This window comes from Grampus griseus, assembly GCF_964374135.1.
Source record: "Grampus griseus genome assembly, chromosome: 9".
In the NCBI taxonomy this organism is placed as follows: Eukaryota; Metazoa; Chordata; class Mammalia; order Artiodactyla; family Delphinidae; genus Grampus; species Grampus griseus.
In genome coordinates this window covers 66,838,083-66,862,654 of record NC_139003.1, presented here as the reverse complement: position 1 = coordinate 66,862,654, position 24,572 = coordinate 66,838,083, and the positions used below count along the sequence as shown (strand labels likewise).

The following is a 24,572-nucleotide window of genomic DNA, read 5'->3' as shown; positions in this document are numbered from 1 at the left end:
AGGGCAGAGTCTATAAGGCAGAATTTATGGAAGCTTTTGCTGACTTCTGTGTATGTTGTGGTTAGCGTGTTCCAAGATATATGATAAGTTTGTGTGTCTTTCATCCATTTTTACACAGCACACCACCCCAAAACTTTGCACCTGAAAATGACAGCAGTTTATTATTTTTCTTACTTCTTTGGGTGAACTAGGCAGCTCTTCATATGCAATAAGTTAGTGAATGAGCTGGGCCTGGGCTCAACTAGGTTATTAGATCTTCCTCTTCACATCATTTTCCACTCTGGATGTCTTCACAACAAGGAGTTCTCAGGACAGTGCTCCAAGAGAGGATTAGTTTATATACAAGTCAGCCTGAATATTTTATATAAATTATAGCATCTTGACTGGAAACAAAAACAGATCATGATATTTCCGGGAGTCATCTGGGTCCCTCAGGACATAAATCAGTGACAAAAAATGCAATCTAAATAATAATGGGTTTACTGATTCATATGTTAGACTATATAATTCTTCAGTTTGATTAAAAGTATCAATATTTTCAATATAACTCAAGTAGTCTGATTCTTATTCTTACCGTTTTTCTACAAGATAATTAATGTGTGTGTAAAACCAGTCCTCTGTAGCATTGGGAAAAGGAGGATTGCCCCATTTGGTAATTCTAGTGTGAGAGAAGTTTTAAGGTGAACAACATTTTCAAAATGCAAAGTTGTGGTTCTTGTTACAAAATTGGAAAAGGACTGCTGATGTGTGAAGAAAATCAGAAGGTAAAACACTTAACTAGTTTTCAGAGAATAGAAACAAGTTTTATTAGAAGTTTTTTTTTAAGTTGTGACGCTGTGTTAGTCGTCACAGAATATAGGTAAGGAAAATGATGTGTGAAGGAGCTAGAGAGGTGTAATTTTTTTCTTTATTTTTGTAAGTTTTACAAAACATAGCATCTAAAAATTGGTTAGGAGAAACATTTAAAATGTAGCAAGGTATAATATGTTCTAATGATTCATAATTATTGATTTTAAATTATTCTATGACACTGAGGGTAGTAATAGAAAAGAATTAATTGGCCTTTCAGTGATGAAAAGTAGATGTGTTTTTCAAAACTATTTGTATAATCTCCTTTTTCACATGTTGAATTCCTTGTGTTTGAAACCGCTTTGTGTAGTGATTTCAGATGTCATTAATATTTTAACATGCAAAGCAAATGCCGTCAGACAGAGTTATTTGTTTAATAGTGTTGACTCCTTCTCGTAGTCAAATGCAGAAAGTTACCAGTTAATTCATATTCTAGTTGTAAAGAGTTGTCCATGGGTCAGGTCAGAAAACTGGAGCTGTTTTTACTATAAGTGTACCTGAACTATTACATTTAATTAACTTCCCTGAAACTAAGTAGGTGCTCCTTAAATATCTGTCAAACTATATATTAACACTGAAGAACCTTTGTATTCTTATATCTGGTGCTTAAATAATTGATTGGTTTAGTACATTCAGTAAAAGCAAATAAAAAAGACAGAGAAAGAGGGAGACAGAGACAGAGAGAGAGAGAGAGACAAATATAACCAAGGAAGTCAATTGGTAAATGGTAGAAAGAGAGGGGATGTCGCAAGCAATTCTTTCACAGTCTAGGTCAGCATATTCACTTTATTATCCAGCTAGTTGTCCCAGCTGCCTGTGAAGGCCTTCCAGCAGTCATCCTAGGGAGCAGTATGTTAAGTGTGTGACCATAGTCCAGTCTCGTCCTCATTTTTAGTAAATGGAAAAACATCATTTTATCATGGCACCCAGAAGTGATCAGGCTTTTAATCACTTGCTCAAGTTACCAAGGGAAAGTGGTGGTGATTCCTTTCCAGAGAGTAGAATACACACAATTCCATAGTTCAGGACATCATATCAAAATCCATGGAAAGCAAAATTAACTCCACATTGCTTGGTAACTGGAATTAGAGCAAAGGAAGGAGGATGGGTTAAGGAACTATGTTACCTAGACTCTTTGAAAAATCTGGCCAATTTCCTTCCTTAAAGAAATTTTGCTGTTCCCTTTTATTGTGTTCACTCTTAACAGCATCCTATAAACGTCCTTTTTTAGAACTTATCACAATTGATATTAAATCATTCCGTATATTTTTTCCTGACTAAAAATTAACTGTAACGTGAGCAGAGACTTCTTCTGTCCTATGTACAAATGTAATTCCATTGCCTATCACTGTACCATGTCTAGAGTAGGTGCTCAGAACGTTGGATAAATGATTTTTTTTTACCACTAGAGAGAACAGTCTAGTTTCCCCTGACGTTCAGAGTTAGGCATGGAGACTTGCTAATTCCTGCATTTGTGGCGCCTTCCTCTTTTTGTTTTTATACATACTGAAGAGAGTTTTTGTGTTGTGGACATTTTCTATTTATGAATACAATAATCCCTTTAAAAGAAGTAGAGCTTTATTTTATATTGATGCATACAAACCTTCATTACATTTTCACTATCAATTTTGGCTAGGCTCTACATGTGTCTATTTATATTAGTGAGAAATACTCTACCTTAAATATTTCTGTATATAATCTCAGACATCGTGGTATATTTTATTAATTCAAATATCACCCACTGACTCTATTTCTAAGTTTTTGGATATGGAAGAGGGGAAGGTGAGAAGTATGAACTTACCGACTGCTTACTAGTCTGTGACTCTGATAAAAGCATCAGTTGCAAATTTGGGACACTTCAAAAAGGGATGTTTTGTGAGTTTTTTCCCAAGATTATATCAAGTATATAAACATGGAAATAATTCTTTAAAAATTCAGGGGATAGCAAGTCAGATCAGGAAAGCATATTCAGTGATATTTGCATATCTAGTCACAAGATAAGCACAGGGAATTATGCTGAACAGAAATTCTCTACCTTAACTCCTTTATTTCAGTTACCACCAAATTTCACACCTAGAAAAATAGGATTGTATAATAAATATATCACCTCATTTGGATTTTCCAAATATCTCATTGATAATAATACATGTGAAAATTCTCTTAGAACTATAATAGTGCTGTCAGTGTGCTTTTGGCTACAAGTAACAGAATACACAACATAAATAATAAGAGTCTATTTATAAATCTCACATGAGTGGAGATCCAGAAATGGACTGTTTCAGAATTGACTGATTAGGAAGTTCAACTCTCTTCAGGAATCTGGATCAGCATCTCTGGGTATCCCTTGCCTTTCCTTTCATGGTGATAAGATGGCTGCTCCATTTCCAATTAGAATCTCCTTCCTTGACAGCATGCAAAAACAGGGGAAAGAATGGGCCTAGCTTTCCCATTGTACATGTCTCTGTTTCAGAATGGGAGATCTCTCAGGTCCTGTTCGTCAGCGCTAGATTACATTGTCATCCTTAGTTGACTTAAATAATCAGGAGAGGGGGATTAAAAATACTTCTAGGGCTTCCCTGGTGGCGCCGTGGTTGAGAGTCCGCCTGCCGATGCAGGGGACATGGGTTCGTGCCCCGGTCCGGGAGGATCCCACATGCCGCGGAGCGGCTGGGCCCGTGGGCCATGGCCGCTGGGCCTACGCGTCTGGAGCCTGTGCTCCGCAACGGGAGAGGCCGCAGCAGTGAGAAACCCACGTACCGCAAAAAAAAAAAAAACTTCTAAAGTAGAAATATGAACAAAAGAACAATTTAATGATGATCACCATCTCACCTATAACATTTCCCTTATGGCTTAGAAAAAAGTTTCATGTGATGCTGCATTCATTATTATATTTAATGAGAGACAGTATGGAAAAAAAGCTAGAATTCCTGAGTTACATTTTGCACTTCCCGTATGATGTTGGGTGAGTGACTTCTAAACCTCATTGGGTTTACCTGTGACAGTGCCATGCTCAGTAACAGCAGAAAACATGGCTCTCACAAATTTCATTTCATCTCCCTAACAGTTTTCTTAAAGAACTTTTTATGATTATGAAATACTTATTTTAATAATAGAGATCTAATTATTATTGAAAGATATTCAGGTCTAAACATCTTGGACACCATTTAAACATTTTATAGGTTTAGTTTTACATTTCATATAATTATTAATTTATCATTGTTCTTTGGGGACTTACTATGTATGTATACTTCTTTAGACTCTGCAATATGGCATTACTACTGCTTTTGTACTTTTCCATTAGAATATCCATCTCTTTTTACATACCAAGGTGGAATATTTTATGATTCTGTCTGAAGTTTCTGTAGCCTGTTTCATTGTCTCTTGAGTGCTTAACAAGCATACCTTAAGAATGAACATTAGATACAAGCATTTTTATATGTCATTTAAAAAAATATATCTTTACCTGTGGTGTGCAAACATGAAAAATGTTTGCTGTCTTCGGTGTGAATATAAAATGTCCCCACTGTAGTAATTACAGCCATGTTCCTTCCTTACGAAATAATGTTATCAACATTATTCTTTTGCTATAAGAGTGTATAAATTGCTATTTTTAAAAAACATAGGTTTGAGGGTTTCAATAAAATGTAGTTCTTTTTATAAAATATAATCATATTAAGAGCAATACCTCACTACATTTAGGAATAAATGAGTAACCCTATAACCAATGTCTGGTGTAACGTCTCTTGGCAATGAAAAACAAAACTGAATTGAGTTCTATGACATAAATGTACCATTTTAAACACCCTACTGCTGTAAGTCAACAGTGACACGTCTCTCATCACCACTATTGTTAGCCAAATTCAAAATTCCTGCTATGTTTCTAGAGTATTCCATCAAATTGTAAGACTAAATTTTGTATTAAAATAAAGTTATCGAATTGTTAGAAACATTGTTCTCCATGAGAAAATAATTTTAAAACCAGTTTTGAAATGACTGTTGAAATGCTTTCATAACAGGACAAAAATGAAGCAAAGTAATGTAAATGATGAGATTTTTGAAACATCTTTAATGAGTAAAAAATATTCATTTAATATCCATTTTAACTAAGCTACTTAGGACATTATGTTTTTGCTTTCATTTTAAAAGCAAAGGTTGGGGCTTCCCTGGTGGCTCAGTGGTTAGGAATCCGCCTGCCAATGCAGGGGACACGGGTTCAATCCCTGGTCTGGGAAGATCCCACATGCCGTGGAGCAACTAAGCCCGTGCGCTACAACTACTGAGCCTGCGCTCTAGAGCCTGTGAGCCACAACTACTGAAGCCCGCACACGTAGAGCCAGTGCTCTGCAACAAGAGACGCCCCCGCAATGAGAAGCCCACTCATCGCAGCTAGAGAAAGCCCGCTTGCAGCAATGAAGACCCAACGCAGCCAAAAATAAATTTAAAAAATAAATAGAATTTAAAAATAAAATAAAAGCAAAGATCGGGGCTTCCCTGGTGGCTCAGTGGTTAAGGATCCGCCTGCCAATGCAGGGGACATGGGTTTGAGCCCTGACCCGGGAAGATCCCACATGCCGCGGAACAACTAAGCCCGTGTGCCACAACTACTGAGACTGTGCTCTAGAGCCTGTGAGCCACAACTACTGAAGCCCACGCGCCTAGAGCCCCGAGCTCCGCAACAAGAGAATCCACAGCAACAAGAAGCCTGCGTACCGCGATGAGGAGTAGCGTCCTCTCGCTGCAACTAGAGAAAGCCCACTCACAGCAATGAAGACCCAACGCAGCCAAAAGTAAATAAATAAATAAACTTATAAAAAATAAATAATAAGCAAAGGTCAGAGGATTTTATTATCTGATGATCATGTTATTCATACAGTATGGATAGAATCAGTTAAGGATGCTTGAAAAGGGATTCAAGTGTCTATTAGAAGAGTTCAGTTTTATACATATATAAATGGTCTTCCAAAGCTGCTATATCATCACTAAATACATGAAAATAATAAAAGAAGCACACCTGTGAGAAAAAGTTGACATTTAATTTAAGAGTAATTTCATTGCATTAAAACTTTCTGTGTGTTTATGACTTTAGAGTTTTCTACAGTAAGGTAAATGAGGCAATTTCACTCTTTTTATGTTGCATCTTTGTTAGGAGTGAGCGTCATATCTAATTAGGTTCTTTGGTATTATTTTTGGTAAATGCACTGGCAATTCATGTTTTGTTTGTTTTGTTTTATGTTTGCTGCATTAACATTACTTAGCAGACAAAGTTTAAAAAAAAAACAACGAAAAACCTTTGTAAACCAGGAAGAAAAGTTCCAAGGAAAATATATTGCTAGAAATTAAAATGCGTATTTGAACAGAACTTGTAGAACTAAATATTAACTAAATTTCATTATGACAGGAATAATTGTTTTGCCTGAGCAATATTTCTGATAGTTCATATTTTCCTGAAGATATATAAAAGAAGCAGAATTACTGGTAGTAAGAAAATGCCTGGTAAATGGGAGCTAATTTTATTTTTACCTGACCATCTGGTAGCCAAGCACTTTAAATATTAAACTGAAGCCTGTAGACTTACAATTAAATTCATTGAAATACGGTTTAGTATATTAATGTCTTAAAATTATAACAGTATGAATAACTTTTTTTGTAGGACATTTGTCATCTTACCTGTATCCACAAAACCTGTGTAAGAACACAATAAATTTGACTCTGGTGTGAGCATTTCATAGTGGGTTAAATGTCCAGTTACCTTTTTCTTAAAATCCACAGCTATATGTTTTCTCTGACAAATCTGAGTTTGAATTATTTGGATCATTTTCTAATGTGAGCCATAAAAATAAATAGCATACACGCTTAAATGTGCTTTTTTGCATTTCTACAACCTAAAGACCAGTTGGGTTGAAAAAAAATAAAATTTAACAGCTTTTAATTTGTCATGTGGAATCTGATTCTATGTGCTTTTTATTACCTCCATATATTTATCTAAGTGAAACATAAAATGGTTGTAATAATGGAGAATTTAAAGCAGCTTTTGCACATGAGCAGTAATGCTAACTAATATGGTGAATAAAGACTGAATGTAAATTCTCAGAATTTCTGTTTCTTGTGATGTATTTGCTAAAATGAGTACATTTTGGTTAGCTGATACAAGCTCCTCATCATCCTGGTTAAGCTATGAAGAAATTTGATGGACAGAATGGAAAAAAAAATAGGGAGTAACCATTTACATGCATGTAGAAGCCATATATGTGTATGTATGTATGTATATATATAATTTTCAAACTGTGATACAGTGTACATTACATCATTACGTCACAGAACCTGTCAAAATGTAGACTCATAGCCCTTTCTTTGCTGGAGTAATGCTTTGATATTCCCACATATACCTCTAGAGATAACCTAGATATGGCAGAAATCAGTATAATCTAATACCACCAGTTCCTATTGATTCTCCCTCATTTATGTCTCTTAAATTCAGCCTCTCCTTTCCATTTTCCTTGCCTCTCCGTTTAGGCCTTGAATTTTCTTTCATTTGTGCTATTCCAACAGCCACGTTTCTGTCCACAGCACCAACATTTCGCCATTCCAGCCCAATTATTCATTTCTATGAGTTTTATTTATCCAACAAAGCTAGCTATGTCGCTTCACTGCTAACAGAATTCTTTTAGACATCCTATAAATCTATAATATCACCTCCAAACTCCTTAACTTGGCATACCCATTCTGAAAAAGACCCTAGTTAGCCCATACTTAGGCAGTCTGTTAAGTCACACTGCACTCCTAAAAACACCAGAACTTGTCTCACCTTCCTCCTGTTTGCCTTCTACTTATCCATTATAACGCTCTCGTCTTCTAAAGCTTTCTGGACCCCTCAAGGCAAAAGCAGGTGATTCACTGAAGTGTTTTTTCACAATATTTTGCTCATATCTAATTTAGAGAATTAACTTTTCAATTATTTTATATGCCCATAATCTTAACCATTCTGAGCTTCATAGAGACAAAGATAATCGTGTTCATATTTGTATCTTTAGAACTAAACATAGCATATGGAAGTGAATGTTCTCACTAAACATTTGTTGAATAAATGACTGGATGAATAAATGAATCCAGGAAGGTCTGGATAAAAGGCCAACAGAAAGATATTATTAGAAAACTTGTTGAATGTAGAAAGACAATTCCAAACAGTAATAAAACATATACTACATATTATTCTGATTGTCTGGAGACCATTTCACACAGAACAATATTTTCCTCTCATATCATGCTGAATGATATATTTTTCATGATAATGATGAATCAATAGGAAAATATTTTTTATTTTCCATAAACTAAATTTTCCATTAACTTCAGCCATTGTATAAATTTGTAAAACTACATTTATTCTATAATGTACATTATTTGCATTAATTTAATATAAACTTACATGTAAACTCAGGCCCACAGATCTTACTGTTAAATGTTTGCCCTGTTCTATCTAACTAGCTATCATCTATTTCTGTCTACTCAGATATATTAAATCAGGCCATAATCCAAGGAGATATTCTCTAGAAAAGAATAATGATTCATGGTGCTAGAGTCCTATGAAACTTATCTTGGTTTTCAGATTATTGGCCTTAATATGGTGATTAATGCAAGAAGGGCTAGTGAAAATTTTGTAAGCAAATAAAAACTTGTATGAGGCTAAATATTATTGGGTATGTCTAGATAGATAAGATTACTTTTATAGTTTGTAATTTTGTATCAGAGAACTCTATACAACACAGCATAATAATAAGCACTGTATTAGGTTCCATGTCATCTTACATAACAAGTAAGAGGGTTGCATTAAGCAGTAAGGTCCTTGCCAAGTGTCTTTTTTAATTGTTGAAATGTTTTACATTCTAATGTGAAAAGTACATATCCGTGTTTATAAGGAAAAAGTAATTTGTTGTGAGAGAGATATTTGAATATCATTATAAAAATTTCTTTTTGTTTTGCCTTCATGTGAGGAAGCATGTATCCCATTTTACCTGTATTTTCTTCTAATCGAGGACGTCATAGCTTGTTAGACTATGTATAATTAAAAACTGCAGCTTTTCGTGAGAATGAATTTTTAAATCCACTACTGGCTAATATAAAAATCTAGTCAGCCTTTGTAAAATTACATTAAATGATCATTAATTTAATTATCTGGTACAAAGAAACAAAGATATGGTCATTGATTTGTGGGAGAAAATAAATTTTGAGCATCTTACTTCCAGATTAAATACTGAAATAGTTTAAACTATATTTTCTTTGTAACTGTATGTTGATAAAATATATTATTTCTTTAGTTCTTTCATGCTGTATCATAATTTCCCATTATTGTTCGTATAACAGAGGACAGTATCTTTAAAAAATAATTAATAGTTATCTAAAAATTACTAAATTTTATCTTTATGGATAACTACTATTTTTTCTTTTTAATATACTTTCTAATAATGATAATTTGTAATGAATGCATAGGCATCTAGAAAAATTGAGCATATTTAAGTTTGGTCTCCTTTTCCTCATGAAAAACCTAGACTTTTCTTTTTTCTCTCTCTCTTTATGATTACAGAGTGGCTGGTCTAAAATCAAGTTGTCTAAGAACAAGCTAAGAATCATAAGCACTAAAACCATATTTCAAAATCTGAGCAACCAGTATTATAGAAAAGGCAAAGATATACTTGAATCTGTCAGATCAATACATTCCTATAATCCCCTCTGGGACAATCATATAATTTGATGCTTACAGTTAAACTCTGAAAATTATGTGACCATCTATTACATAATGGATGGTACGTGTCCTCAAACCTTTTTTATCACCTATAATACAAGACAGGCCTACCCCATTTTTAAAAATCCCTCCTGTTATTGATAATTGCCTAAGATGCTTCTTCCTTTCCTTTTTCAGAATGAAGAACAAATTTTGGTATTTTGAGTTTGGCACATCTGAAACTTTCTCAGCCACCTGCAAGAAGCTACATGAATCTGTAGAAATAGAAGTAAGAAAATGAATTCTCTTTATAATACTATGAAATGGCTTGAGTTTGATTATTAATATGTTGTGCTAGCCCATGGAAGGAGTTAGGATTTTAGCGACTCATATAGCTTTACCCAAGATTCTAAAACGTCATTTCTGTCACTCATTGAGAATCTAGCACATCTGAAATACTAATATAAAGTTAAGTTTGAGTATGAGTTGTTTAATACAGCATAAAAGAATGAGAGGTGGAACACAACTTTAGAAATCAGTGGGCATAGTATGGACAGAAAAATGTAAGATAAAAGGAAGTACTTGAAGGGAAAGAAAAAAAGGTGCAAAATACATTTTTAAAAACTTATTATTTTCAGGTCTCAATATCTTATAACCTTTAAAACACAGTTCACTAAAATTGTACTTACTTTTATGAATAAAGTTTAAAACATATACTTTTCCATTCCCATTCCCATTCATTAACTAGGTCTTTTCTCAGTTCCTGAGGTTGCCATTTCCCCATTACATTTGTAGGAAGTGGAAAAGCCAAGAAAGAGAGCAAAGATAGCAAGAAAAGATACACTTTAAAAAGATTTAGAGCAAATACGTCTACCAAAAATATAGACATTGTAGGACTAAAAATTTTGGAGACAAGTTATAATAGAGAATGAGTTAGTTTTATTGAGAGATTTTTAGGGGTTAAAGAAAAAGGAAAAGTTATATTTTGTTAAGTTGTAAAGACAAATCGAAGGAACAGAATTATGAAACAGGGACACCTAATGACTAGCTGATATGAATTGAGAAATACTGGCTTTAACACTTTTCTTTTTAAAAAGAAATAAATAACTTGTCTACTGAGACCTAAATCATTAGTGGCAAATATTAGGGTAATAAGTTTGGTAGACAAAAGTAGTTATGGACCACAGAGAATCATAATAATGGTCTGGATAGGTTCTTCATTATCCCAGCTTTCTAACTCACTGTTAATGATAATAACAGCAAAAGTGGTACTATCTAAGAATGTAATCTTTTGGGACTTTTTCCTCATCATGATTGACAAATAAATTGAAGTATTAGGGGTAGAATTGATTGTCATAGAACGGAAAAAGCTCTTCATGACTGAATCAGATCATAACCCTGAAATGGGATATAATCACAAGAGGTAAAGGATTTGGGCTCAATAGGCACTTTGATTGCTATTTGTGATGATAAATATGTGTATGTTTTATATATATATATATATATGTATATATATACTTATACAGCTATATGTACATATATATTTATAAAAATCATCTAAGACCTCCCTTTACCTTCAAAGCTCATTATTTAAGAAATCATTATATAGTAGATTTTGAGCATTTCTGCCCTCAGAAACCGATGCTTGAAGAAAATCTGCAGTAAAAGGCAAAAATGAAAAAAATTTAAGGTATGGCTTCTGGTTGAATATAGGGTGGATACCCTGAAGCCTCTTGTACCTCTCCTTACTTTCGCCTACCACTGAATGTAGATTGAAAAAAAATTGTCTAAGAGAGATATTTCATGTTCATGGATAGGTAAACTCAACATTGTTGTGATGTTAGTTCTTCTCAACTTCACCTAAAGATTTAATATAATCCCCAAATTCCAGTAAATTATTCTGTGAATATCAACAAACTGATTCTAAAGTTTATCCTGAGAGTCTAAAGACTCAGAATAGTGAACACAATATTGAAGGAGAAGAACAAAGTTGGAGGACTGACACTACCTGACTTCAAGACTTACTATAAAGTAGTCAAAACAGTGTGATATTGGTGAAAGAACAGACAAATCAATGAAACAGAATATAGAGCCAAGAAATAGATTCCCATAAATACAGTCTGCTCTTCTTTGACAAAGGATGAAAGGCAATACAATGGAGCAAAGAAGGTTTTTTAAACAAATGGTGCTGTGATGACTGGACATCCACAGGCCAAAAAAAAAAATCTATTCACATTTCTTCACCCTTAACAGAAATGAACCCAAAATGGATCACAGAGCTAAATGTAAAATGCAAAACTTTAAAACTTCTAGAAGATAACATAGGAGGAAACCTAGATGGCCTTGGATATAGTGATGCCTTTTAGATACAACACCAAAGGCACAATCCATGAAAGAAATAATTGGTAAGTTGGACTTCACTGAAATTAAAAATGTCTGCTCTTTGAAAGACAATGTCAGGAGAATGAGAAAACAAGCCACACACTAAGAGAAAATATTTGCAAAAGACATATCTGATAAAGGACTTTGTATATTCAAAATATACAAAGAACTCCTATAATTCAACAATGAGAAAATAAACAACCGTCTTGAAAATTGGGCCAAAGACTTTAACTGATACCTCACCCGAGGAGCTATACAGATGGCAAATAAGCAGCTGAAATGACACTCCATATCATATTTCATCAGGGAAATGCAAATTAAAACAGCAGTGAAATGCCACTACACACCTATTAGGGTATTGAAAACCCTAAAAGCTGGTGGGGATGCGGAGCAATAGGAAGTCTGATTCACTGCTGGTGGGAATGCAGAATGGTACCGCCACTTTGGAAGACAGTTCGGAAGTTTCTTACAAAGCTAAACATGCCCTTACTTTATGATCCAGCAGTCATACAGTATACATGCTATATACCTAAAGGTGTTGAAAGCGTTATGTTAACACAAAAACATGCACATGGATGTTAGTAACAACTTATTTAATAATTGCCAAAACTTGGAGGCAAACAAGAAGTCCTTTAGTAGATGAATGGGAAAATAAGTTGTGGTATATCCAGACAATGGAATATTATTCAGTGCTGAAAAGCTACCAAGCTGTGAAAAGACATGGAACAACCTTAAATACATTTTCCTAAGTGAAAGAAGCCAATGTGAAAAGCCTACATACTGTATGATGTGAACATATGGCATTCTGGAAAAGATAAAACTATGAAAACAGTAAAAAGATCAGTGGTTGCCAGTTAAGGGGGACGGAGGAAGGAATAGGCAGAGCACAGAGGATTTTTAGGGCAATAAAAGTACTCCATGTGATGCAATGGTGGTGGCTACAGGTCATTATACATTTGTTCAAAGCCATAGAATGTATACCAAGAGTGAACCCTAATGGACGCTGTAAACTTTGGGTGATTATGATGTGTTAATGTAGGTTCATCAGTTGTAACAAATGTACCACTTTGGTGGAGATGTTGATAATGGGAGAGGCTGTGCATTTGTGGGGACAGGGTGTATACAGGAAATCTCTGTACCTTCCCCTCAATTTTGCCATGAGCTTTAAACTGCTCTAAAAAGTAAAGTCTCAATTTACAAAAAACAAACATCGATCTATAGTATAACATTATGTATGTCACAAAGCGAAAAATGTCCAAGGAAAAGTTTGTGTCACATAGCAAAAGACGTGTGATAAAAATAGGTATGGAAAACATTGATTTTAACATTACAAGTGATAGAATTCGGTGATTTTGTTCCACTGAGCTTTACATCTTGAGAAGAGCTCTTTCGGGTCATGTTTCTACATGCCCTCCAAGTCTTCCCAGCTCTGCATTTACTGCCTTATTCTATGCACCACTGGAGTAGCATTTATAAATCAGAGACAGCACTGTGCACTCCTCATTCTATTGTTGCATATCTTGAAATACTGTTATAATTTTATGAATTTATCTTAATTCTAAAGCTTGTTTTGTGTGTGTATGTGTGTGTGTGTGGAAGGATGGTAATGTAAAATCTGCTTCTCTACTCACTTTTTAATGAATCCAGTCTATCATATTAGCAGAATACGCCTTTCTACCCTCAAGGTTACTTCATAATTAAATATAATAAAAACAGCAGTTTGGAAATTTGATTCTGTTTGCTGTTGCTTCCTGGCCTAAAATTATACCAACTATGGTTTGAAAATCTATGAGAGAATAAAACCACTTCAGTACAAGAGTACCTCAAGTAATGGATATATGTTTTAATGACAGCTTCTTCCAAACAAAGCATTTACTGTGTGACCCTTTACCTCATATCTCTCTTTCATTTAGGAAGCTGTTTTCTGAAAAAGGTGAATATTTGGAATAATATTAATATCACGGGCTAATAGTTGATAAAAACAATAGCTAAGATTTATCTATTATTAAATATACCTCATGCTTGGAGCTAAGCAATGCACATCCATTACCTGTCTTAGTCTTCGTCAAAATCCTATGATTTAGAGATTCTCTTGCATCTCTATTGCAGAGACACACATATGAGCATTTTCTTTCATGATTAAAAAAAAAAAAACAAGAATTGTGTTGCTTGCTGCCAAATTATTTAAGGAAACAAATCAATTGGAGAATCGAAATATAAATATATACTTAGAGAGATGAACAAAGGTGAAATTTTTAATTTTAAGAATTTCAGGGGCTTCCCTGGTGTGGTGGCACAGTGGTTGAGAGTCCGCCTGCCGATGCAGGGGGGCACGGGTTCGTGGCCCGGTCCGGGAAGATGCCACATGCCGCAGAGCGGCTGGACCCGTGAGCCATGGCCACTGAGCCTGCGCGTCCGGAGCCTGTGCTCCGCAACGGGAGAGGCCACAACAGTAAGAGGCCCACGTACCTCAAAAAAAAAAAAAAAGAATTTCAGTTATCTTTTAACTTTGTAACAAAAGATAAAGAAATAAAAAGATTAAATGAAAAGCTTTAAATTTACAAGATAATATATTAAAAGCAAAGTTTGTATAAAACTACCTGGGGCATGGATATGTACCTGAGAATCTCAGGTCACCATCTGGGATTGAAGCTTACAAAGTTCATGAGTTTTTTATTTGTTCCATGTACCAGGCAAAGTTCATGAGAGAATAAAATGGCCCATTCTCCAAAGTACTTGAGTCTTTTGGTGTTTGGTAAGACTTGGGAGGGTGGTATATTTTAAGGCCAGGAATTTCCTCAGATACTGACCTTTGTCTTAATGATTAAGTATTTCTACAAAACCTAAATGAGCTCAAGGATTAACAAATTGCAAGAAGAGTGTCAGGGACACAAAATAAATTAGCAGAATTTGAAAGATAAGATTCTGATTGCCCAGTAACCTGGAAAGCACAGAGTTATTAAAGGCGGTAGGGCAGATTTTCACAGCTTAGTCTGTGCTTCACCTATATCAAATTCATCCTGGACGGTCTTTCAGCATGCATTTAGAGAACCGTAGCCTATCCTGACCCCTACCAAAACACCATCTTGGAGTAGTAGAAATGAAACGTGTGAATGAACATTCTTTTTTAAACCCTTTATTGAGGCATAGTTGACCTACAAAAAGCTGTACATATTTAATGTAGACAACTTAATGAGTTTGGAGAAAAGAATATACCCATGAAACTATAATCATAATCAAAGCCATCAACATTTCATCACCTCCAAAAGTATCTCCCTGCCCTGTTTCTGTGTGTGTGTGTGTGTGTGTGCGTGTGCACACACGCATGTGCGCGCATGTGTGATAAGAACAGGCAAAAGATCTTCCCTCTCTTCTAAAGCTTCCCAGGTGATTTTTTTTTTTTTTGCAATGAAATTCTAGAAACAATGATGAAGGGAGACATTAAAGGTTTAGACCTCAACGAAGATGGTCCTAGTAATCAAAAACTGGACTCATCAAGTCCAAAACAAAAAAAATACCTCCCTGTTCCAGGAAAGTACAAGAAATGTGGGGTTGAGGTACTGTTACCGTTTCATTAAGATAAATACATTATAATTTTTCTTACTGAGGAGAGTGAGGAAGAAATGAGACAGATGAATGGTGACCACAGGTGAAATTTCTCTTCTTTAGTTACCACAAGTTATTTTTAATAAGATAACTTTCGGTAAGAAATTTAATATTCCAGCAATAATTTCTGACTTTCACAGAATCTCCTGAAAGAGAGAAACATGTAAAATTAAAGTGCTTTTCTGCTGATACTTATAGCTAATGCTTGATAACTTTTTTTTTTTTTTTTTTTTTTGCGGTACACGGGCTTCTCACTGTTGTGGCCTCTCCCGTTGCGGAGCACAGGCTCCGGACGCGCAGGCTCAGCGGCCATGGCTCACAGGCCCAGCCGCTCGGCGGCATGTGGGATCTTCCCGGACCTGGGCACGAACCCGTGTCCCCTGCATTGGCAGGCGGACTCTCAACCACTGCGCCACCAGGGAAGCCCCAATGTTTGATATCTTGAACCAGCAGTGTTATTGTTACTGTCAACATGTTCAGCAACTGTGTGTGTGCATACATGGTACCAGTTTCAAATATTCCTGTTTTCCAAGTGTGCTTCCATCTTCCTCTCCTTTACCAGTTATCTCCCATTCCACTCTAAAAATAATCTTGCAGTTATCTGCAATCAGCACTGTTGTCACCGTCACTGGACTGCCAGCTAACAGTAAAATCACCTAAAAGGCATGTTCTGGGTCCCTATATCACACTGTGATTTGTGGGTAATACTTTTCAAATGCATTTCAGAAAGCACGGAGCTTAATCACTGGGAAAATATAGAATACCACAGCCTTCTAATCCCATTAAGCCCTTTATATGTACGTTTTAATTTGTAGGTTTGCTGCTATAGTTTTCTGCAAAACATAAATAATTTTATCCTATGAATTATGTATGAATTTGCAGAAACTCTTCTAAAGCAGGTATATTTAAGTCATTTTACACCATACCATTTTAAACAATGAACAAAGCAATGTTTTTATGTTTCATTAAGTAAAATTATGAATAATTTTTATCTGACCTGGGCATAGAATTAGACTCACTATGAAAAAATATTTACAGTTTATCATTAATCATATCTCATCATATTTATTATCCACACTTTTATGGCTCTCCAAAGTTCTTCACATGTTTTAAATATTTCTGTCAAGTGACATGTTAACTGAATCTAAAACACTAAATTCACATATAAAAGTTTGTCTTTAACACTTCTGTGTAATGTGGTGCAGGGTATATTTATAAACTAGGATTAAAATATATTGGAAGAAAAATTTAAACCATATTCTTTTAGGTAAATTTGTCTCTAGAATAAGATCTTCCATTTCAAAACTGAAAAGAGTGGACAATGGCCTCACAACATTGCACTCTGAAAATAGCTCCCATAGTAGTATACGTTAACGACCTCTCTTCAACATAATAAAAATATTCAGGATTTATTGACTAACCAAGGCTGTTAGCTTTTAAGCTTTTATATTCTTTTTCTCTGTAGCTACCTTTTTAAAAATCATAAATCTTCAAAGTGGATGAAAATATTATCTGACACAGTATTATAACTTGTTTATATTTCATAGCCTTCACCTCAGCTTTTATTTCCATGCACTCAACTGGTGTGCTATACAACTCCTGGTCTTCATCAAAGCCAGCACTGGAAATTTCCAGACTAATGAACATAACGTTAAAGCAAACAGAGGAAGGTAGCCTGGGGTCAAGAACTAGTGGAAACAAATTATTAATAAGTAGGTATTTATGTAAGTACACTGCCCTCCTCTCACAGGAACCCCAGTGTTCTCCATTGGTCCTTCTTCTTTGGAATTTCTTAAGAATTTTTTTCACTTTTCACAGAGCTGCTTACTGTTTCCTTAAAACTACACGTGCCAAGACTCTGAAGAGTGAAAACATGAATAATAGTATACACTGATGTTTTTCAGTTGTCACATGTGATTCCCCTAATTCAGTTTAAAAAAAAAAAAAAGCCTATTTGCAACATGCTCTCCTTTTTTGCAGATGAACAAAGGAATACTCCTTCACTAATTCTGAAAGTAACTTGTCACAGTGGGGTTCGAAGGCCTAGTCAAATAATTGTCTTAGTGTACTACCTGCTGTGTTCAATATTGAGTGAAAATGGAAGCCAGGCCTCAACTCCAGCTTATTTCACAATTCTTCTGTTATTTAAATGATTTTAGTCAGTTTGGGGGAAGCCAGACCTTTATAAATTAACAGCAGGGAAATACCAAAGGTGTCAGATTGCATATTTATCGTCTTTTTCGTGTAATACTTAAATATGTATTAAGAAGTGACTGACGTAAATTAGGCAGATTTCAGAAGCCACAGGCCGTGGCTTGTAGAGGACCCCCTTCTGCTTGACATTTCATCCTTGTCAAAGATCAAATTATTTTAATTTAGGCTGCAAATTATAAGGAATGAAGACTTCTTTGTGGGAATTCCCTGTGGTAATCTGACTTTTGTTGTTACTGCTGCTTGTCAGTGTGCAAAAGATATAATATGCATGCAAATAAGGTTAAAAAATATGTACTATCTAATTATCCAGCCAGTACATTCCACTTGAAGACAGTAGGAGGCCTGACACACAGTATGTGTTTGATTCATTGAGGCCTGCAGGGTATTTACACAAGATTACTTTTAATTATGAAATTAATATCTGTTTATCTAGAATATATAGCAGTAAGTGAGTATACACATGAGCAGAATTCTTTAGTAAAAAGAAGTCATCTTAATACATGAAAAGAAGGGGAAAAAAATCAGTTGTTTCTAGGGGGAGAAAAGGCATCATCCAGACCTTGGTTTCACCCTCGTTGAAATAAATTGAATGAAAACTTGGCACTTTCTCTAGAATTTGTTTCTAGCCCTGCCAAGTAGGCTCAAGATGTGTTGCTTTATTTCACAGTTTTTATATTTTAGTGAACAAGATACAGTATTAGATTCAGTATGATGAGGAAAATGTAGAAAAAGAGAGGGTTTTTGTTTGTTTTTTGTTTTTGTAATTTTGGTGAAGGATTCTCTCTTCCAGTTTCAAAAATCATGATTATGGTGAGAAAGAGAATGATGAAATTGTATCCACCTTTTTTTTTTTTTTTACTGTAATAAAACATATAGCAAATAAAACAATCCCGCTGCAGATATACTTTAACTGATGAAATGCATATCCCTAACAAAGTTTGTTTGTAAAGCATAGTGTTACATATTGACATCTCCGCTCATATTGACGTCTAACTGAAAATGGGAGGACAATATCTGGGCTGTATTACAATAAGTACCATTTTAGGAAACTCAAAGTAAATGAATAAATAAATCATAATTACAAAAATACAGTATGGCCTTGTCACTTTCCACACATGCGCATCAGTAGAAATGTATGGAAAATTCGAAAATGTAAAAAGTGATCACTCTGAGTATTGCAAAGCATTGTCTGGTAGAGTGTTCCATATTTTGCATAGTGAAAGGGTGTCTTCTCACCAGGCAAACAAAAAAATCTGGCTGACTGATTTTACTTTTCATTTTTTCGTTAAAGCAGCTATAAAGTAATGATGGGTTGGAGATTCCTTTTTTTCTTTTTTTTTTTTTGCGGTACGTGGGCCTCTCACTGTTGTGACCTCTCCCGTTGCGGAGCACAGAATCCGGACGCGCAGGCTTAGCGGCCATGGCTCACAGGCCCAGCCGCTCCGCGGCATGTGGGATCTTCTCAGACCGGGGCACGAACCCGCATCCCCTGCATCGGCAGGCGGACTCTCAACCACTGCGCCACCAGGGAAGCCCCTGGAGATTCCTTTTACTGCTGCTGCTCTTGGCATTTCCTTCACTCAGCCTGCCTGGTTCTCCATGTTCATTTAGATAACCATACCTCTCGTTGCCTTTGACACTGTGCTTGGAACTTAATCTAGTTCAAGAAACCATCCTTGGCCACTTCATTGTAATTCAGATCTCTTTGAATCTCTTTTTTCAAAAGTCTCTTAAGCCATTTCTTTCTCTGCTCCCCAAAAATGAGGCCCTAATTATGAATTCTGTTTCTTTATTTTCCCCCAATAGTACCTCGCAGTGTGTTCTAAATAGGAGCAGTCCTTAAAATTTCTGCCTGAAATTTGACAAAACTTTCCAGAATCAACCTCTTTGTAACACATTGGAAATTTGCAGCTGGTTATATATGCAGGCACTAAACTGGGCCCCTTTCGAAGGTTTTCTGTAAACAGAGATACACTGATGATTTAATTTGATCATTTTTAAAGACTATTTATGATGCCTGGTAAATGTTATTGGTTGCTTTATCTTTTATATTGACCTTTAGGGTAACCATTTAAGTGTTCTTGAAAGGTTTATTTAGAAAGGACAAGATTATAGATTTTAAAATTCTTATTAAAAGATAAGGAAGTACAAAAGATGAAATCAAATTGTTTCTGTTCTTTTCCTTTTTCTAATCAGTGTGATGGAGTACAGATTGATTTAATAAACATCTCTCTGGAAGGAATTGCTATTTTGAATATACCAAGCATGCATGGAGGGTCCAATCTTTGGGGAGAGTCTAAGAAAAGACGAAGCCATCGCCGAACAGAGAAAAAAGGGTCTGACAAAAGGACCACGCTCACAGATGCCAAAGAGTTGAAGTTTGCAAGTCAAGGTAAGTTTTCTAACATTTAATTGTTGCTTCTTAATCGGCTCTTAAAGACTACTTTAAATGTAAGAGTTTTCCATTGCACTATACTCTATATATTTATGCAGTTGTATTTTTTATATCAGATATGCAAGTGTGATTAATATAATAGATTCTAAAATCATGTATAAACTGGCTATATTTTCATGGATTTTTTTCTCCTTTATTCTCTTTTTTGTGGGTATAGCTCTTGACACAGAAAATAAAATATACGTGGGTATTTAGTGGATAATAATATGGGATGTATTGTACATTAAATTCTGGAATGTGATCATCTTGGTCAGATGTTTGAGTTGCTATAACAAGGGCCTAGTTAAGGCTTTTCTGAGGTGTGTTGCAAGTTTTATTTTTGGCTTTCTTCAGTCAGGCTATGATTAGGAAGCTATCTTACATGAAACTGTTGTCCTAAATATTATATATGATGGCATTTTAAAGTATCCCACGATCAGTTTTGGTTATCTGCTTCTATTTTTCCAGAAGTTTAGTAAAAAGTAGAATACCTGGGAAACAAAGGGCAAAGGACTAACAAAATAGGGTAGAATAACTGTGGATCAGTTTTCAACTCCATTGAATTATACTTCACATTGGGACATGACAACTAATTCTTGTTGATAGACTGTACAAACAAAGACACCAAATTGTTATTATAATCTTTTGGTATTATAATAATTGATCATGCCCCAATTTATGTATAGTATCTATACTATTTTTTTTAACCTTCCAGAATCTATCTAATACCTTTGATGGCATTCAGATGGCCAAGAAAACGTATTGGCTCAGCTCAGTGTAGCAAAGGCAAAATATGAAGAGATCACAGCCTTATGGGCTCAATAAAAATAAATATTTTTTTAAATAAAGAAAATAAAATGTGAGGATGGTTGATAGGCTTGGTGGTGGTAGGAAATAGCTTTAAGATGCTTTCTATTCAGAACGAATGTAACTGTATGAAAACATAGAGGAAAATGGTTTTTTGAAGAAGTACGTAGAAAAGATGAGTAGGCTTGTGCTATATGAATTTTAAAATGAGAGAAATTAGGTATAATTACTAATTTCTAGGATTTATTGACATTAATAATACATTTATATTTAAATGTAAATGCAGATTTCTAAAGAGATGCCTGAAAATTTTCTAAGTTTAAAAATTAGTTCAAGGACCATACTAAGACCAAACCTAAAAAATCTCTGCTTCTATCCCTAAGGAAGCAATGAGTACATATAGTAATATAGTCCATATAGTTAAAAAATAGTTTTACATATATTATATATATAAAATGATAATTTCTAGGTTTATTTTTCTGTTTGGTCACTGCCTATTAATACTTGGTATGTCCTTTGCATGTAGACGTTGCAGATATGTATCTGAATTGATTCTCAGTGCTCAGCCACCAACTATGTTAGCCCAAGGAGATGTTAAAGTTTGTAAAACTCATGGCTGTGCTCCACCGGGACAAGTGTCTGTATACTGTGGAGCTACTGCAGACATGCTGTCTGTTGGTCTCACTCATCCCCCTTTGTATGCTAAGGAATACACGTTTGGAATGAAGCACACACAAATCAGCCAGAAGTGTTGTATAGACTGTCAGTGCCCATAAATAACCCTAGGAAAAGGTCTCTCTTCCCATTCTGTCTTCTTGCTTTGTACTATGAAACTATTGGGACCAAGTTTCCATAAACTTGGGAAAGAAGGAGGAATGAAGTGAGAACCTACAGGGTTTGTGACTTAGGGATACATTTTTCTCAGTACAGAGATTGGGAAAAGCATTAGAAATCAGAGTTTTTGAAGGTCATTGTATGAGTAATAACAAAAGCATGCTTTATAATTGATTTGGCTCAACTTTTATTTCCCTCTCTAAACCAGCTATGCTTGTAAGTTTGGGTTTAGTTTTATTTCAAGATCAGTGTAATTGAATGCTTAAAATGACTTTATCAGCTGAATATTTTAAAAAGACTTCTGTGTTAATCAGTCTTTTATTAATTTTATCAAGATTTTTTCATTTTGATATATTTTACAACAAAATAGCTAAAAGTATCTCAAAATGCTTCAAAGTTTTGATTTCACATTTATTCTGTTAATTCTTAAATGTTACACTTAATAATCGGAAATGAAAGAAATTTGCTACTTAAAATACCTGCATGTATCCCTTCCCGAAATGGGTAAATGTTTCTATCATTTGATCTTGTTTTCAATTTCTTGACACAAAGACAATAGTATTAAATGTAAGGGTCAATCAGTATTTTAAATCTAAATATATTTTCAGATTTACACAGAATGGTTACAGGTATGGCCTTTAGAATGAAATAACAGGAACTATAATTCTAGTCCAACAACTTTTCTTAACCCAGATTCAAATTAGTAACTTCACTCTTGGAAAAATATAAGTAAATAAATGAACAAATTAATAATGTAAATTTCTTCTTTTTAAGTTGTACTTTCTTGAAATATTAACTAGCAACTTTTCTGATATAGCTCTGTAAAAAATTTGAAGTTTAAACTGAATGTTTACTATATTAGAATGGATGCTTGTTTCCATAAACTTTAGAAAGCTTTTGGTGGTGGGGAGAATGGGGGAAGCATACCTAACTATAGATTCTTGAAGTAAAGATATTTTTTTTAATTTAGTAGAAGGATTTAAATTAAGAAAAAAGTTTACAAGTTTGTTTTAATTTAAAAAATGTCATAGATCAAAGGTACAAGATCAGGTTTGGAGCATTACATACTCATTTATACTTCACCCTACATAAACTGGAACTCTTGCACAATTTTTTTGCTTGCAATCTTTGAGTACATTCACAGCATAAGATCAGAGTATCTTCAATTAATAAATTCACTGGTTGGAAATTTTACAGTTGATTTAATTCGAGTTGATCAAAATTATAAGTAATTAATTTAATTACATTATTGTTTTAGCAAAATACTCTAAAACAGATGCAGTTCTGAAACATACACATACTCACATTCATCTAATTCAGACACTTTCTTTGTGGGTTTGTCATTTTCTTTTGTTTTTGTTGTTGCCTGTTTTGTTTTACTTCTTTTGGAAATAAAAATGGGTGTATCATATGTAGATGTCATGGTCTTTAAGCAAAATTGTAAAGTAGGCAAATTAGATCTTCAGTGCTCTTAGCCTTAATATTCAGTCTTTCCCATTTCTTTCAGTTGCTGAGTTAATCTTTACCTCTTCTTCTTCTGCATTAAATCCAAGTCTCAGAAAGATATCTAATAAATTTGTTCACATTAATATATAAATGACTGATTGCAGGTGAAAGTAGAGGTATTTGCATTTTAAAAGAAATAAAAGCCTTCAGATAAACCATTATTTTTCAAACTGTGTTCCATTGAGCTATAACTGCAGTTCTTCAGAGGTTCTGTAAAAACTTGGTTTAAATTCATTTCTGTCATATTTTGGAACAATAACATAAAAACCTATAATAAAAACACTGTAAAGTGTGTTCTATAAAAACATTTTGTCATACTGACAATTCCCAAATCATCAAATTGTGTTACCAGACAAAAATAACTTCCTGGGCTTCCCTGGTGGCGCAGTGGTTGAGAGTCCGCCTGCCGATGCAGGGGACACGGGTTCGTGCCCCGGTCAGGGAGGCTCCCACATGCCGCGGAGCGGCTGGGCCCATGAGCCATGGCCGCTGAGCCTGTGCGTCCGGAGCCTGTGCTCCGCAATGGGAGCAGCCACATCAGTGAGAGGCTCGCGTACCACAAAAAAAAAGAAAAAGAAAGAAAAATAACTTCCTTTCCTCCTCCGGTTCCACCTCCTCTTCTTCTTCCTGATGGGTGTATTGATCCATAGATAGATGGATAAAATGATATGTTTGGATAAAATGGATAAAATGATATGTTTACAAACACATATGTTTGTAAACATATACACATCTAAATAAAAAACAACTCAATAACTATGACCTTAATTGCAAAGTCTGTAGCTCTGCAATGGTCATTTTAAAATACATCTTTGTATATTCCATGATGTACCAAGGGGAACGTTACCACCACAGTGTATGTGAATCACGAGGAATTAAAAGGCCTGCAAGCTCAGGTACTTTTGTTTGACACAAGCAATAAAGAGTGCATAACAATCAATGGAAGTGAAAACAAGGTGACAATACTAATGTTTTTTATGAAAATGGAAATCACTCCTTAGAAAAGTTTTTGCTCATAAAAAATTGCATTAGTTAACTAGCTGCCCAAAATAACAGACTTGTACTAGTTTGTATATCAAATGCACTTTTAACAGAGATGTAGGATATAAACATGCTCACAACTCCTGGTAAAGAACCAGTGATAAAATTGAAACAAAGTTGCAGCTAAATATGCAGAATAAGGTAAATTTGACTAATTGAAACTTCTAGTTAACATCTGAGGCA

At 34.8% G+C, this 24,572-nt stretch overlaps 1 protein-coding gene across 6 annotated transcripts in view; it reads left to right on the top strand.

Moving 5' to 3' along the window:
* The window catches only part of DGKB (diacylglycerol kinase beta), a gene marked incomplete at both ends in the record, with an annotated part of 639,446 nt that overhangs the window by 431,176 nt on the left and 183,698 nt on the right, over positions 1-24,572 (top strand). For all 6 annotated transcript variants that reach the window (XM_082661792.1, XM_082661790.1, XM_082661789.1 and 3 more), the window contains 2 exons: positions 9,764-9,854; positions 19,964-20,159. In XM_082661792.1, the coding sequence (XP_082517918.1) occupies positions 9,764-9,854; positions 19,964-20,159 (287 nt within the window). The remainder of the gene's footprint in view (positions 1-9,763; positions 9,855-19,963; positions 20,160-24,572) is intronic.